This window comes from Oncorhynchus gorbuscha, linkage group LG14, assembly GCF_021184085.1.
Source record: "Oncorhynchus gorbuscha isolate QuinsamMale2020 ecotype Even-year linkage group LG14, OgorEven_v1.0, whole genome shotgun sequence".
NCBI lineage: Eukaryota > Metazoa > Chordata > Actinopteri > Salmoniformes > Salmonidae > Oncorhynchus > Oncorhynchus gorbuscha.
In genome coordinates, this window is record NC_060186.1 from 58,986,475 (window position 1) to 59,004,623 (window position 18,149).

The 18,149-nt window shown below is 49.4% G+C and overlaps 1 protein-coding gene across 1 annotated transcript in view; it reads right to left on the reverse strand.

Annotated features, from left to right (window-relative positions):
- akap12b (A kinase (PRKA) anchor protein 12b) overlaps positions 1–18,149 on the reverse strand; it is a 64,595-nt gene that overhangs the window by 26,402 nt on the left and 20,044 nt on the right. The window contains exon 2 of the mRNA XM_046298679.1: positions 2,006–2,111. Coding sequence (XP_046154635.1) covers positions 2,006–2,111 — 106 coding nt within the window. The remainder of the gene's footprint in view (positions 1–2,005; positions 2,112–18,149) is intronic.

Genomic DNA, 18,149 nt, shown 5'->3' on the forward strand with positions numbered 1-18,149 from the left:
TTCCACATGCAAAGCAACACGATGGCACTGTGCCAATCAAAACTGTCCGATAATTATCATGTAGTTGACAACAAACCGGTACGCTATTGCCTCAAATAACTTTGGGAGTGTCAGTAAGCATTCATTTGATACATGCCTTTAATTATATTAGCCTACTTCATTGAAATATTTCCGCCATTCAGTGATAATCATTTGCACAGAACATATCTCCGGATCCATCCAGATGAGGTTAAGAAAACAGTGCAGAGTGGTGGGCTATGCCAAGTGATATGCCTGGCAAAGTTTAGAACTACCATGATGATGGTAACAGCCTGTAACGGGCGCTGCCTAGCAACCATCAAGAGCTTAAGAGTGTAGTGCGTGCCGATACCGCCTCGGCATTATGGCGACGTTTCATACTAAACCGCGGGCAGAACTTCACCGCATTCATGACTGCCTCAGTTAGTGGAAATAAAAGTACAGGCTTTGTTGTGAGCGATACCTTTTAGATATAAGAAAAGGTGGCAAAAAGTTGGAGCCATGGTCAAATTGGCAGCAAAACGTCTTGGTATGTAAGGGGTATATCACCACACACAGGAGGTGGGCCTGAAGGGCCACCGGCTGTATCATTTCAGCCAAATGTTTTAAAGCAGGGGTGTCAAACTCGTTTTGCCCCAGGGGATTCGTCCGGTCTTCAACGAGGTCCAGAGGACGGATGATTTGTTTGCCTAATTCCTAGCAGTCAATTCTAGATTTTTTCCCCAAACCAGATCTGGCCCAGTCTTGTTTAAGAGGATTCCTTCAAATCTTCATCATGGTTGAAGACACATTTGATATATCCTTATTACTTATGAGAAAACCTATCAAAGTAACTTCAGAAAATGTATATTTTCCACCGTGAATGTTTTCACCTCAACCCTCCTCATTTCCACAGGCTATCTACAGAATTAAATCAGATTTCAGTACATTCATATAGAATAGGGCTCAGCTCATCAAATCATTCTCTACATACATACCATATCTCTCTGTTCTGAGGGGTATTCGGTTACTCGATAAACGTACAGAATCGCTTCATTAAATAGGTTATTAAACAGGCTTTTTGACGGTGTGGTATGTGACATATCTGTCTGTTTAAAGTAGTATAGAGTTACTCCTTCCCCTGGCTGAGCGGAGTTATTAAACGGTGCCGAGCCAGGTCACGGCCTGCTAAATATTTAGGTTGGGAAGCCGTGCTCCTGCAGCCCTCCCAGATAGAGGGAGACCACGAAGGAACCTTAAAGTAAATAAACAAACACACACAGAGGGAGACGGCGGAAAGTTCAGGCTTGTTTCCATGACAACGCTGGGAAAATTAATCTGATATCATAGGAAAAACATGGCCCCCAACCCAACGATGTTGGGTCAGTTACTGATTATCTAGATTTTTTCAAATGAATTATGCATTCCGCACTCCTGTATGTCTCCTCCCTATCTTCCAGATGCCGACCACAGAAACTCAGCTTTAAGAGCGAGGAATTCTACCTGGCTTTAGTTTTAAGACCCCACAGACAAATTACTGTTAGGCTACTTTAAGTGGATAGGCATGTCTGCACACAGTCTTACATTGGATTACCTAGAACAACTCCTCGGAGCCTCCATGCAGTCCAGATGTGTGTTGCGTATGTTGGATATGTGAGTGTGTGAGCAACCTGTTACAATAGGAGACTGCGTAGGTGTCCCTTCAGTGTAGACAGAGAGATTAGTGAAGGATCAAGAGGCTCTCAGGAGGACATAGCTGTAGGGCCAGAGGCTGAACATGGGTGGCAGGTTGTTTTTGTGTCAGTCAGGGGCCATACCACACATTCTCTCTCTCCCTCACATGCAACACACACACACACACACACACACACACACACACACACACACACAAACACCCCCACACATCTGCACATCGAATGCACACAGACACTCCCTACATAAACACTAGTTCACGGACAAACACACAATCAACATAGATATATAGTGAATATATACAACTCTCTCTTACCTTCCTCTGTTAGCCTGTTGTCCTCTGAGTGGCCATGGAGCTCTGTCTGCTCGTCTACCTTCCCAATCAAACTGGAGATGGAGATCTGTCCATTCGTCTGCTGGAGCTGATGAGGAGAGAGAGCGCATGAGAGAGAGAGAGTGCATGAGAGAGAGAGAGAGTGCATGAGAGAGAGATAGAGACAGAGAGAACAACAGAGAGAGAGAGTGATAGACAGACAGAAAGAGAGAGTGACAGACAGTCAGAGAGAGAGAGAGACAGAGAGAGACAGAGAGAGAGAGAGAGAGAGAGAGAGAGAGAGAGAGAGAGAGAGAGAGAGAGAGAGAGAGAGAGAGAGAGAGAGGAAACACAGCACTGTTAGATAGCTCCAACAATAATACACCATAGCAGAGATACTAATCAGTAACAAAACACATTCTCCCACACTATTCAATCCATTCATTGTCATGTCAGCAGCCAAACCATAATAAGGGTTTTCCTCCATTCAACTAATGGCACATCATGTCAAATTCATAACAGAGTAGCTACAGTACACACCTTCCCACATCTGTTTCATGCTACCACGCTAACAAGATACACGAGCAGACAGACACACTTTATCTTTCTGTCCTCATCACGGCATCAGAGTCCCAACAGATCTTTGGCAGCGGGCTGGTGCTGGGGTTGGGGTTGGGGTTGGGGCTGGTGCTGGTGCTGGTGCTGGGGTTGGGGCTGGTGCTGGTGCTGGGGTTGGGGCTGGTGCTGGGGTTGGGGCTGGTGCTGGTGCTGGTGCTGGGGTTGGGGCTGGTGCTAGGGTTGGGGCTGGTGCTGGTGCTGGGGTTGGGGCTGGTGCTGGTGCTGGTGCTGGTGCTAGGGTTGGGGCTGGGGCTGGTGCTGGTGCTGGGGCTGGTGCTAGGGTTGGGGTTGGGGTTGGGGCTGGTGCTGGTGCTGGTGATGGGGTTGGGGCTGGTGCTAGGGTTGGGGCTGGTGCTGGTGGTGGGGCTGGTGCTGGTGCTGGGGTTGGGGCTGGTGCTGGGGTTGGGGTTGGGGCTGGTGCTGGGGTTGGGGTTGGGGCTGGTGCTGGGGTTGGGGTTGGGGCTGGTGCTGGGGTTGGGTTTGGGGCTGGTGATGGGGTTGGGGCTGGGGTTGGGGCTGGTGATGGGGTTGGGGCTGGTGATGGGGTTGGGGCTGGTGATGGGGTTGGGGCTGGTGCTGGGGTTGGGGTTGGGGTTGGGGCTGGGGCTGGGGTTGGGGCTGGTGCTGGGAGTGGGGCTGGTGATGGGGTTGGGGCTGGGGCTGGTGCTGGGAGTGGGGCTGGTGATGGGGTTGGGGATGGTGATGGGGTTGGGGCTGGGAGTGGGGCTGGTGATGGGGTTGGGGCTGGGGCTGGTGCTGGGGCTGGGGCTGGTGCTGGGGCTGGTGCTGGGGTTGGGGCTGGGGCTGGGGCTGGTGCTGGGGCTGGGGCTGGTGCTAGGGTTGGGGCTGGGGCTGGGGCTGGTGCTGGGGTTGGGGCTGGTGCTGGGGTTGGGGTTGGGGCTGGTGCTGGTGCTGGTGCTGGGGCTGGTGCTAGGGTTGGGGCTGGTGCTGGTGCTGGTGCTGGGGTTGGGGCTGGTGCTGGTGCTGGTGCTGGTGCTGGTGCTGGGGTTGGGGCTGGTGCTAGGGTTGGGGCTGGGGCTGGTGCTGGGGCTGGTGCTAGGGTTGGGGTTGGGGTTGGGGCTGGTGCTGGGGCTGGGGCTGGGGTTGGGGCTGGTGATGGGGTTGGGGCTGGTGATGGGGTTGGGGCTGGTGATGGGGTTGGGGCTGGTGCTGGGGTTGGGGTTGGGGCTGGTGCTGGGGTTGGGGTTGGGGCTGGTGATGGGGTTGGGGCTGGTGATGGGGTTGGGGCTGGTGATGGGGTTGGGGCTGGTAATGGGGTTGGGGCTGGTGCTGGGGCTGGTGCTAGGGTTGGGGCTGGGGCTGGTGCTAGGGTTGGGGCTGGTGCTGGGAGTGGGGCTGGTGATGGGGTTGGGGCTGGGGCTGGTGCTGGGAGTGGGGCTGGTGATGGGGTTGGGGTTGGTGATGGGGTTGGGGCTGGGGCTGGTGCTGGGAGTGGGGTTGGGGCTGGGGCTGGTGCTGGTGCTAGGGTTGGGGCTGGGGCTGGGGCTGGTGCTGGGGCTGGTGCTGGGGCTGGTGCTAGGGTTGGGGCTGGGGCTGGGAGTGGGGCTGGTGATGGGGTTGGGGCTGGTGATGGGGTTGGGGCTGGTGCTGGGAGTGGGGCTGGTAATGGGGTTGGGGCTGGGGCTGGTGCTGGGGCTGGTGCTGGGGCTGGTGCTGGGGTTGGGGCTGGGGCTGGGGCTGGTGCTGGGGATGGTGCTAGGGTTGGGGCTGGGGATGGTGCTAGGGTTGGGGCTGGGGCTGGGAGTGGGGCTGGTGCTGGGGCTGGTACTAGGGTTGGGGCTGGGGCTGGTGCTAGGGTTGGGGCTGGGGCTGGGAGTGGGACTGGTGATGGGGTTGGGGCTGGGGCTGGGGCTGGTGATGGGGCTGGTGCTGGGAGTGGGGCTGGTGATGGGGTTGGGGCTGGGGCTGGGGCTGGTGCTGGGGCTGGGGCTGGTGCTGGGGATGGTGCTAGGGTTGGGGCTGGGGCTGGTGCTGGGGCTGGTGCTGGGGATGGTGCTGGGGCTGGGGCTGGTGCTAGGGTTGGGGCTGGGGCTCGTGCTGGGGCTGGGGCTGGTGCTGGGGTTGGGGCTGGTGATGGGGTTGGGGCTGGTGCTAGGATTGGGGCTGGGGCTGTGGATACTTTAATACAGTCTCTCTCTATGGAGACCTTGATCTAACTAATGGAGCCCTGAGTCAGTGTCCCATTCCCAACGGCTGAGATTTCTCCAGGAAAACCCTGAAAGACGATCTGTTATAGAACTAGATAGAAAGGCTGAGATAAGAGGGGGAGAGGGAGAGAGAGAGAGAGAGAGAGAGAGAGAGAGAGAGAGAGAGAGAGAGAGAGAGAGAGAGAGAGAGAGAGAGAGAGAGAGAGAGAGAGAGAGGGAGGGAGGGTGGGAGGGAGGGAGTGAGAGAGAGGGAAAAGAGGGAGGGAGGGAGGGAGGGAGGGAGGGAGGGAGGGAGGGAGGGAGGGAGGGAGGGAGGGAGGGAGGGAGGGAGGGAGGGAGGGAGAGAGAGAGAGAAAGGGAGAGAGAGAGAAAGGGAGAGAGGGAGGGAGAGAGAGCGAGAGTGAGTGAGAGTGAGATAAAGAGAGAGGGAGGGAGTGAGAGAGAGAGAAAGAGAGAGAGAGAGAGAGAGAGAAAGGGAGAGAGAGAGAAAGGGAGAGAGAGAGAAAGGGAGAGAGGGAGGGAGAGAGAGCGAGAGTGAGTGAGAGTGAGATAAAGAGAGAGGGAGGGAGTGAGAGAGAGAGAAAGAGAGAGAGAGAGAGAGAGAGAGAGAGAGAGAGAGAGAGAGAGAGAGGGGAGAGAGAGAGAGGGAGATAGAAAGGGAGAGAGGGAGGGAGAGAGAGCGAGAGTGAGTGAGAGTGAGATAGAGAGAGGGAGGGAGAGAGAGAGAGAGAGGGAGAGAGGGAGAGAGAGAGAAAGGGAGAGAGAGAGAAAGGGAGAGAGGGAGGGAGGGAGAGAGAGAGAGCGAGAGTGAGAGTGAGTGAGAGTGAGATAAAGAGAGAGGGAGGGAGAGAGAGAGGGCCATCACAAACAGCTCTTTCTTACAAGCTGATATATGTTGGCCACAACAAAGAGAAGATGAGAAAGATAGAGAGAGGGAAAGAGAGAGGGAGAGAGAGAGGGAAAGAGAGAGGGAGGGCGAGAGAGAGAGGGGGTATGAGAGAGAGAGAAGGAGAGAGAAAGAGAGAATGGGAGGGGGGAGAGAGAGATGGAGAGAGAGGGAGAGAGAGAGGGAAAGAGAGAGGGAGAGAGAGAGGGAGAGCGAGAGAGAGAGGGGGTATGAGAGAGAGAGAAGGAGAGAGAAAGAGAGAAAGGGAGGGGGAGAGAGAGAGGGCCATCACAATCAGTTCTTTCTTACAAGCTGATGTAAGTTGGCCACAACAAAGAGAAGATGAGAAAAAAAGAGAGAAAGGAAGAGCAACAGGACGAGAAGGAGTATGAGATAAAGAGAGGAAAATAGGGAGAAAAGAGGTGAGAGAGAGAGAGAAATGAGAAGGGAATGAGACTGTGAAATATGGCCAAGCAAACTGGCAGGTCAGTTTAATGTGGAGACTCATAGGAAACTATGAACATGATGAAATATATCTCTGCTGAATGGGAGATGGAGTCGCTCCTGTAGTTTAACTCACGGCCTCTGAAGTCTTTAGGGGCCTGATGATCAGCTTTAAGTAGAGACCAGCAGGTGCCCCTTTGACCTCTAGTGACCCCGCCCCCTCTGGCCTACCTCATGATTGGCATTCCCAGCATTCCGTGCCCTCTTCACAAGACTCCTCAGGGGCAACCAGACCCACACCCCTCTCTCTCTTTCCCAATCCACTCACCTCACCAATCCTTGCTCTAACCTCACCTCAACCCCTCCAGGTTCACTCCCCACACTCCCTATTCTTGTCCTCATGTTACCTCACCCCTCACCCCTCACCCCTACAACTTTTGAGGTGTGTTAGAAACGCCATGGCTCCATTCTCAATGTTCTGAGATACATGGTCAGAGGCTAGACGTTTTTCTCCCTCACTAGCTCTCCTAGGGGTCATTCTGAAGTCATACAGTTCCTATGAGGATGGCTAGAGTGTTTAGGATGCCTGAGAGGGTTTAGGGGTTGTATAATAAGACTGTGCCTACTACAACAGAAACACACACCCACACAGCATGGGGTCCTGAGATTCCTTCCCTCTGACAGTAGATAAGAGGTCAGGGTTCTGGAGCCCTGTCTTACTCAACTTTCTCTCTCTGTAACTCACCGGTCTTGACCAGCAGGCTTGTGTACCCTTTCCTCTGTACACACAAAGACACAGGTACTTACTAAAAGCTCCCATTTTGACGATACTCTACATTTGACATTTGAATCATTTAGGAGGCACTCTTATCCGGAGCAACTTATAGGGATTTAGGGTCAAGTCTCTCTCTCTCTCTCTCTCTCTCTCTCTCTCTCTCTCTCTCTCTCTCTCTCTCTCTCTCTCTCTCTCTCTCTCTCTCTCTCTCTCTCTCTCTCTCTCTCTCTCTCTCTCTCTCTCTCTCTCTCTCTCTCTCTCTCTCTCTCTCTCTCTCTCTCTCTCTCTCTCTCTCTCTCTCTCTCTCTCTCTCTCCCACAGACATGCTGCTATCCCGTAAATAACTCTACAGAGCGCTAGCCTACAGACACCCCTCCACCCCATAGAGAGAGGGAGAGAGGGGGGGTGGGGGGTGGGAGGGAGAGGAGAGGGGGTGTGGGAGGGAGGGGTTGTGGGTGATACAGCTGTCTAATTACACCTCTAAAAAATGTATTTATTAAATTTTTATAAAAACAAAAAACTCCCATTTTACAGACATAATATATTAGTTCATATAAATACTCTACACATTACAAACCACTCTTCTCTCTCCCTCCTCACTGCCTCCCTCTGTCTTCAAAGCAACTCCTGACCTCAGAAAACACAATTACACGCTAACGTGAATCCACAGGTAACCACACCTGAGGCATCTCTCTGCAGCTTTAGTCAATATGATGAAGACATACAGTTAGACAGAGAAAGAGACCCTGACGAGACCACGATCTCCTACCCCTCCACCCAACATAGACTAAGACAAGAGGGGCTCTGATGATTGAACATCTAGATAGTACATCCAACCCCAGGGGAGAATTAGTAACAGAGCACTACACAGAGGACACTACACAGAGGACACTACACAGAGGACACTACACAGATGACACTACACAGAGGACACTACACAGAGGACACTACACAGATAACACTACACAGAGGACACTACACAGAGGACATTACATGAACAGCCTGCACCATAAACCACCATTCACCCCATCTGGCAAATACTGTTTAATCAGAGATGTACAGACATGTCTTAAAGGGACAGTACTACAGGCCTTACAGCTGGAGAAGCAGAGGCCATAGAACAGTAGATCACCTGATAGCTGGTGAGCTTCTACAGCACAGAGCTAACCTTGTGCCCTCACTCATGGTGAGGATAGAGTCCCAGAGGGGAGAGAGGAGAGAATAAGAGGAGAGACCAACAGGGTGTGGAGGAAAAATGGGAAAGGAACAAAGGAGGAGGAGAAGAGGAGATAGGAGGGGAGAGGAGAGGGGAAGAGGAGGAGATATGTGGGGAGAGGAGAGATTAGGGGAAGGAGAGGAGACAAGGAGACAGAAGGCGAGGAAATTGGCAAGGGACAAGTCCATCTCAACCAGAGTCCCCCAGAGGATCTGCATGTTTTGTTGTGTTAAGCAAGCAAAAACCTGAACACTCTGGAGTCCTGGGCTGTGAGTTCAGTTCCCCCACGTTTGTCATCTCTTAGTGGACATGTCTATCTGCTGCCACCCCTCCCTGCTCCATTAATGTCTCCTAACCTCCAGCACACGTCTATTAAACCTGACCCCTACATTCATAACATACCTGGGATCAAAGACTAGCGGGACCCCTGGCCTAGTCTCTTCTCTCACTTTCTCCTTCTCTCCAGCTCTGAGTGTGTGTGTTTGTGTGTGTCTGTGTGGGAGTGTTTGCCGTGCCATGCGTATGTGTGTGTGAATGTATCTGTCAGGTATGCACGTGCACATGGATGTGTGTATATGTGTGTGTGTATATGTGTGTGTGTCTTGTGTGCGTGTTTTGTGTGGGTGTTGCGTGTGTGTATATGTGTGTGTGTATACGTGTGTGTGTTCTTGCTGTTTGTTGTGGTAACACTGTCTGTAGCGTGTGATCTACTGGCCCTCTGCTTATGGCAGCGTTACAATCTGGCACAGAGAGCATCAATAAGAAACCTAGATTATACTAGCATGGCTCAGTAACAGCAAACCTAACAGAGGCTCGATGACATAAACTCTGCTTCTTATTTAGTCCAATATAGCTCTATAAACTGCTCTAACTCAGTAAATTACATCTAACATAACTAGCTAACGTGATGTTCAATTTATTAATGCATTTTTTTATGCAGTATAACCAAGTGTACTTCTCTGAGCTCTCTGCAGGTCCCTCCAGTCTACATGATCTAGTTATGTCCTTTCACATAACTGGGCTTCCGCAGGCCTGTGCTGTCTCTCTACCTCTCTCTCTCTCTCTCTCTCTACCTCTACCTCTCTCTCTCTCTACCTCTCTCTCTCTCTCTCTCTCTCTCTCTCTCTCTCTCTCTCTCTCTCTCTCTCTCTCTACCTCTCTCTCTCTCTCTCTCTCTACCCTCTCTCTACCTCTCTCTCTACCTCTCTCTACCTCTCTCTACCTCTCTCTACCTCTCTCTACCTCTCTCTCTACCTCTCTCTACCTCTCTCTCTACCTCTCTCTCTCTCTCTCTCTACCTCTCTCTACCTCTCTCTCTACCTCTCTCTCTCTCTCTACCTCTCTCTCTCTCTCTCTCTACCTCTCTCTACCTCTCTCTCTACCTCTTAAACAGTATCTTAAATAAGACATCTCAGTCTTATCATCATATCTGTTTCTGTACTCCAGCTGTAGTCAGCTTGGCCATATATGGAAAACACAAACCATACATACTCGGGCAGAGGTCAACAAAATTACCTATTTGGAGTTAAGATGGAAAACTATGATGGAAAGAGAAGAGAAGGTGGATGGATGGATGGATGGATGGATGGATGGATGGATGGATGGATGGATGGATGGATGGATGGATGGATGGATGGATGGATGGATGGATGGATGGAGAGATGGATGGGCAGGGAAGAATAAGAAGAACAAAACAAGAGGGAGGGAGAAATATAAGACAAGAACAAAGTCTTTGACTGAGAAGATAAAGTGGAAAAAGATGAGAGAGAGAAGACAACTTACTGGGTTATCCAGTTTGCTCTCAGAAAGTCATTCACATCTTATATAAGACAAGGTCCTCGTTCAGTCCATCATTATCCAACTCCTTTGCAGCCAATTTGATTATGTTGACTGAGCTCATTCAGACAGACAGAGAGACTCTTGCTTTGAGACAAATGGAACAAGTAACTCATTCTCCCACAAATATCACTTAATTCACAATTACAGAAAATCACTTAAATCTCCTCAAACAAACCCTGAAATGTGTGAATGGTGGTCAGCCTCAAATAGCCTACAGAGAGGGTAACATAAACCCAATAGCCTACAGAGAGGGTAACATAAACCCAATAGCCTACAGAGAGGGTAACATAAACCCAATAGCCTACAGAGATGGTAACATAAACCCAATAGCCTACAGAGAGGGTAACATAAACCCAATAGCCTACAGAGAACATAAACCCAATAGGTAACATAAACCCAATAGCCTACAGAGAGGGTAACATAAACCAAATAGCCTACAGAGATGGTAACATAAACCCAATAGCCTACAGAGAGGGTAACATAAACCAAATAGCCTACAGAGATGGTAACATAAACCCAATAGCCTACAGAGAGGGTAACATAAACCCAATAGCCTACAGAGATGGTAACATAAACCCAATAGCCTACAGAGATGGTAACATAAACCCAAAGCCTACAGAGATGGTAACATAAACCCCAATAGCCTACAGAGAGGGTAACATAAACCCAATAGCCTACAGAGAGGGTAACATAAACCCAATAGCCTACAGAGAGGGTAACATAAACCCAATAGCCTACAGAGAGGGTAACATAAACCCAATAGCCTACAGAGAGGGTAACATAAACCCAATAGCCTACAGAGATGGTAACATAAACCCAATAGCCTACAGAGAGGGTAACATAAACCAAATAGCCTACAGAGAGGGTAACATAAACCCAATAGCCTACAGAGAGGGTAACATAAACCAAATAGCCTACAGAGATGGTAACATAAACCCAATAGCCTACAGAGATGGTAACATAAACCCAATAGCCTACAGAGATGGTAACATAAACCCAATAGCCTACAGAGATGGTAACATAAACCCAATAGCCTACAGAGAGGGTAACATAAACCCAATAGCCTACAGAGATGGTAACATAAACCCAATAGCCTACAGAGATGGTAACATAAACCCAATAGCCTACAGAGAGGGTAACATAAACCCAATAGCCTACAGAGAGGGTGACATAAACCAAATAGGCTACAGAGAGGGTAACATAAACCCAATAGCCTACAGAGAGGGTAACATAAACCCAATAGCCTACAGAGAGGGTAACATAAACCCAATAGAGCTATTGTATAGTCTATGTTGAGCATTGGGATGATTTGGGGTACAAGATAGCAGGGATGTGGAAGTTTACAGCAAGAAGTTGAAGTTAGAAGGTGATTTGAGTAACTTGACAGTAAGCTTTAGTGTCCTGAAGATGAATTAAGAGCTTTGTTAAACATGACGAGAGGCGAAGGAAACCAGATGCCTCATGAACAGTTGTATTTATATTGTTTAATGTCAAATCATAATACTGCAGTACTGTGATACTGAGCAAAGTCACGTCCCAACATGAGCCATAGAAAACCACAGACACCAAGCCCCTGCCACGCTTCCCCCTACACAAACAGATTAATTAAACCACAGACACCAAGCCCCTGCCACGTTTCCCACTACACAAACAGATTAATTAAACCACAGACACCAAGCCCCTGCCACGCTTCCCCCTACACAAACAGATTAATTAAACCACAGACACCAAGCCCCTGCCACGTTTCCCACTACACAAACAGATTAATTAAACCACAGACACCAAGCCCCTGCCACGCTTCCCCCTACACAAACAGATTAATTAAACCACAGACACCAAACCACTGCCACGCTTCCCCCTACACAAACGGATAAATTAAACCACAGACACCAAACACCTGCCACGCTTCCCCCTACACAAACGGATAAATTAAACCACAGACACCAAACACCTGCCACGCTTCCCCCTACACAAACGGATAAATTAAACCACAGACACCAAACACCTGCCACGCTTCCCCCTACACAAACAGATTAATTAAACCACAGACACCAAGCCCCTGCCACGCTTCCCCCTACACAAACATATTAATTAAACCACAGACACCAAGCCCCTGCCACGCTTGCCCCTACACAAACAGATTAATTAAACCACAGACACCAAGCCCCTGCCACGTTTCCCCCTACACAAATTGATTAATTAAACCACAGACACCAAGCCCCTGCCACGCTTCCCCCTACACAAATTGATTAATTAAACCACAGACACCAAGGCCCTGCCACGCTTCCACCTACACAAATTGATTAATTAAACCACAGACACCAAACCCCTGCCACGCTTCCCCCTACACAAATTGATTAATTAAACCACAGACACCAAGCCCCTGCCACGCTTCCTCCTACACAAACAGATTCATTAAACCACAGACACCAAACCCCTGCCACGCTTCCCCCTACACAAATTGATTCATTAAACCACAGACACCAAACCCCTGCCACGCTTCCCCCTACACAAATTGATTAATTAAACCACAGACACCAAGCCCCTGCCACGCTTCCTCCTACACAAACAGATTCATTAAACCACAGACACCAAACCCCTGCCACGCTTCCCCCTACACAAATTGATTCATTAAACCACAGACACCAAACCCCTGCCACGCTTCCCCCTACACAAATTGATTAATTAAACCACAGACACCAAGCCCCTGCCACGCTTCCCCCTACACAAATTGATTAATTAAACCACAGACACCAAGCCCCTGCCACGCTTCCCCCTACACAAATGGATAAATTAAACCACAGACACCAAACCCCTGCCACGCTTCCCCCTACACAAACGGATAAATTAAACCACAGACACCAAGCCCCTGCCACGCTTCCCCCTACAATTTGTAAGTCGCTCTGGATAAGAGCGTCTGCTAAATGACTTAAATGTAAATGTAAATGTACACAAACGGATAAATTAAACCACAGACACCAAACCCCTGCCACGCTTCCCCCTACACAAACGGATAAATTAAACCACAGACACCAAGCCCCTGCCACGCTCCCCCCTACACAAACGGATTCATTAAACCACAGACACCAAGCCCCCACCACACTTCCCCCTACACAAACGGATAAATTAAACCACAGACACCAAGCCCCTGACACGCTTCCCCCTACACAAATGGATAAATTAAACCACAGACACCAAACCCCTGCCACGCTTCCCCCTACACAAACGGATAAATTAAACCACAGTCACCAAGCCCCTGCCACGCTTCCCCCTACACAAATGGATAAATTAAACCACAGACACCAAGCCCCTGACACGCTTCCCCCTAAACAAATGGATAAATTAAACCACAGACACCAAACCCCTGCCACGCTTCCCCCTACACAAACGGATAAATTAAACCACAGACACCAAGCCCCTGCCACGCTTCCCCCTACACAAACGGATTAATTAAACCACAGACACCAAGCCCCCACCACACTTCCCCCTACACAAACGGATAAATTAAACCACAGACACCAAGCCCCTGACACGCTTCCCCCTACACAAATGGATAAATTAAACCACAGACACCAAACCCCTGCCACGCTTCCCCCTACACAAACAGATAAATTAAACCACAGACACCAAGCCCCTGCCACGCTTCCCCCTACACAAACGGATAAATTAAACCACAGACACCAAGCCCCTGCCACGTTTCCCCCTACACAAATTGATTAATTAAACCACAGACACCAAGCCCCCACCACGCTTCCCCCTACACAAACAGATTAATTAAAAAACCACAGACACCAAGCCCCTGCCACACTTCCCCCTACACAAACGGATAAATTAAACCACAGACACCAAGCCCCTGCCACGCTTCCCCCTACACAAATGGATAAATTAAACCACAGACACCAAACCCCTGCCACGCTTCCCCATACACAAATGGATAAATTAAACCACAGACACCAAACCCCTGCCACGCTTCCCCCTACACAAACGGATAAATTAAACCACAGACACCAAGCCCCTGCCACGCTTCCCCCTACACAAACGGATAAATTAAACCACAGACACCAAACCCCTGCCACGCTTCCCCATACACAAACGGATAAATTAAACCACAGACACCAAGCCCCTGCCACGCTTCCCCATACACAAATGGATAAATTAAACCACAGACACCAAACCCCTGCCACGCTTCCCCATACACAAACGGATAAATTAAACCACAGACACCAAACCCCCGCCACGCTTCCCCCTACACAAACGGATAAATTAAACCACAGACACCAAGCCCCCGCCACGCTTTCCCCTACACAAACGGATAAATTAAACCACAGACACCAAACCCCCGCCACGCTTCCCCCTACACAAACGGATACATTAAACCACAGACACCAAGCCCCCGCCACGCTTCCCCCTACACAAACAGATTAATTAAACCGGCAAGCCCAAGCTTGAAAGTATCTTAGGCCTGGTTGTTTGTTTGTGTGTTTGAGGGAGGAAGGGGAGGACATACTGTATGTGTTCTCTGTGTGTACACCTGTCTTTATCTGTATCTGGACAGGGCCAATAGGTCCCACCAGGTTCATGTTTAGACCAAAGCTACAAGTGGCCTGTCTTTGTGTCAATCAAACCCCCCCACCAACCTATGAACCCTGTCAGTCTATACCTCCCACGATTTGTTGATAGACACACAGGGACAAACAAAAACTACCCTCCCCCCAGGACCCCCAGGACCCCCCAGGACCCCCAAGACCCACCAGGACAGGATCACAGACAGGCCACACTGGCCAGCGCTCGACCCCATTGACCTAACATAGAACTGCCCTAAAATAATAATAAACCTCCCCCTCTTTCCTCCATTCCTGGGTCTTCAGCCTCTCTGATTAGCATCTCCTGTGACGTGGATTGGTTGGGCTTTAAACACATATGTGAGAAAAGAGATTTGGGGGACTTTGTAAAGCCTACAGATACATAAAACATGGATGTGATTATCTGAGTCAGGCAGTAACACGAACCAGACCTCCACACTGTATCTCCCCATCTCAATGAATTACTATAACATTGTCATGTTGAAAAACATCTCGAAGATCTAGTCAAAAAGTAGAATAACCCTTCTGTTAACCTTAGATCGTCTCTGAATATGAACACAAGTGAACACCCTCATCATTGAGTCTTACAGTGTTCTAAGGACGAGTCCAATAAGGAGGAGTTTTTGGGGAAAACAATCTGCGATAGTTCCAGCGTGGCAGGGGCACATACTGTTCCTTCAGTGCTACAAACGCCAGGCCAGGGGCAACATTAGATCAAATAAAAGCAGAGAGAGAGAGAGACACGGCAGGTTCACCAGCCAGTCGCCAGTCCTCCCTGATTCAATTTCAACCCGTAAAAAGATACAAAATCACAAACAAAATGTATTTCATGGTAGTTTAGTTTGTCGGATGGCCGGTCAGGCTCTTGCTTCTCATATGCTGCTACTTTCCTTTCTTCTCGTCCTAACCGTTTCCAAACATCATTACTGGAGACATGACGGAAGTCACCAGAAAGAAAGCAGGGGTCTTATTTCAGTCCATCTACGCCAATCACTCTGTTACCATTTAGTGTCCTGAAGTCACTGTTTCATCCAAGAAACAAGCTTCAATGTCCACAGATGGGCCTTACGTTAACTACTAGGTACAAATTAGGACGCATAGAGCAGGGGTACTATTCTGTCTTGAGCCACTGTCACACAACAGAAAACCTGTCCACTCTGACCCTCCCTCCCTCCCTCCCTCCCTCCCTCCCTCCCTCCCTCCCTCCTTCCTTCCTTCCTTCCTTCCTTCCTTCCTTCCTTCCTCCTCCCCCCCCCCTCCCTCCAGGGCCAGTATTGGTGGATACTACATTAGAACTTTAAAGGAGAAACCACACCTCCAATAGGTTGATATTGTCTCATTAGACCTAATGAGGCACCACTCATAATGATCCAGCATAATTCATCAGGGGACACTGAAACTGGAACTAAACAGCTAAGCTACAAGCAGGCTTGGCAATGTTATTGGTAAACTGCCCTTTAAAGCAAATGACATTTTTTCCCCCTAAAGCCATAATATCAGCCTGCACGGTAATCACTAGTGTAAACAACCAGTTATAAGTAACTAGAGTACAGTAAACCAAGTGTCAGGTGTTCCCATCCAAACAAAGACAGTATCAACAGTCCTGTGTTTACCGTCATTTCCGGACTATAAGCCGCTACTTTATTCCCACGCTTTGAACCTCGCGGTTTATACAATGACGCGGCTAATTTATGGATTTTTCCCGCTTTCACAAGATTCATGCCGCCAAAAAACTGAGCACCGTCACTTCCCATCATTCTGATTACGGTAGTAATTTTGTCACCCTCATCATGGCAAAGACACAGAGAAATGCATATGATGCAGCTTTCAAGTTGAAGGCGATCGATCTGGCTGTTGGAAAAGGAAATAGAGCTGCTGCACGGGAGCTTGGCCTTAATGAGTCGATGATAAGACGTTGGAAAGCAGCGTGAGGAACTGACTCAGTGCAAAAAGACAACAACAGCTTTCAGAGGGAAGAAAATGTACAAATGTTTATGTACAAAATACATATTTTTTAATAATTCAGTGGGTGCGGTTTATATTCAGGTGCGCTTAATAGTCCAGCAATTACGGTAGTATTTATTCTCACTGAATAGATTTATCGTCCCGAAATGTCAATTTCCATAATATGACATACATTTTTCAATTCACATTAGCGACGGGAATGTCACGAGCCGAGAGAGGGATCGGTTGACATTCTTGCTTCGCAGCTCAAAAGTACCGTAAATGTCACAGTAGCCACCAGCCAGGAGGCTAAGCATTGCAAACTATTCAACGAGCTAGCTTCTAGCAAGCAACTCTTCATGATATTACCATTTATACTGTAGGAGTGTTGATCTCAACGAGACAATTCTGTTTACAATGCCCTGCTCAGATGGGGGCAACTGTCAGGTAAGTGTTGTGCTCACCCTCTGTAGGTAGAGCTCGAGACGTCAACGTTTTCACAAGTTTACACAACAGTATTGTCTCTCGAGAATCTCTCAAAATATAAATTTTGCTATCGGCAATGTGAAAACGGTCCTAGACAGACAAGTTATTCTACAAGAGAAACTGTACGTGTATCCGTTTCCCTCGCTCAGCAAAAGCATAACCACAATCAAATCAAATCAAATGTTATTTGTTACATGCGCTGAATGGAGGGGGGGCAATGCAAATAACCTGGGGTAGCCATTTAAATAGGTGTTCAGGATTAGCTGTTCAGGAGATTTATGGCTTGGGGATAGAAGCTGTTTAGAAGCCTCTTGGACCTAGACTTGGCGCTCCGGTACCGCTTTTAGGGCCTTCCTCTGACACCGCCTGGTATAGAGGTCCTGGATGGCTGAGAGCTTGGCCCCAGTGATGTACTGGGCCGTACATACTACCCTCTGTAGTGCCTTGCGGTCGGAGGCCAAGCAGTTGCCATACCAACTGCTCGTTGGTATGTTGTTCTCTAGGGTGGGAGTCTCCCCATCCCTCTGTACACTTCCAAGGCGGCAGGATTTACACAGACACTCCCTTAGGGACAGATCCACTGACAGGTGGGCTGATAGATGAACGGGCTGTTTGATCAATACATTACATCCCAGAGACTTCACAGTGGAGGGAGGGAGAGGGACAAATCCGCCACGCCCCTACATACCACACAACAGTATCATGGGAGGGTCCGAGTTATGAATCATTGTTTGTCCTATAGACCCCCCCCCCCCCGCCACACACACCCTTACATCACACCAGAACAGTTTGAGCTGCATCCGAACCAATGGTGCTAAAAAATGCATGGAACATGGAGAGAGTGGTAGCACGAAAGAAGAGAGAGAGAGAGAGAGAGAGAGAGAGAGAGAGAGAGAGAGAGAGAGAGAGAGAGAGAGAGAGAGAGAGAGAGAGAGAGAGAGAGAGAGAGAGAGAGAGAGAGAGAGAGAGAGGAATGGGAGGAGAGTGGGTGAGAGAAGTGAGAAGGGGCGAGGGAGAGAGAGAGAAGAGGGAGAGAGAAAGGGTGAGAGGGGGGCGATGAGTGCATGGTGGTGTGGGTTTATTTTTGGAGAGGAGAGTTTCTGGGCCTCAGATGATGGGACAGACCGCCGCAGTGGAGAATACAGAGCGCCTGCGTCAGGGGGAGGGAGGAGGGGGAGAGAGAGTGAG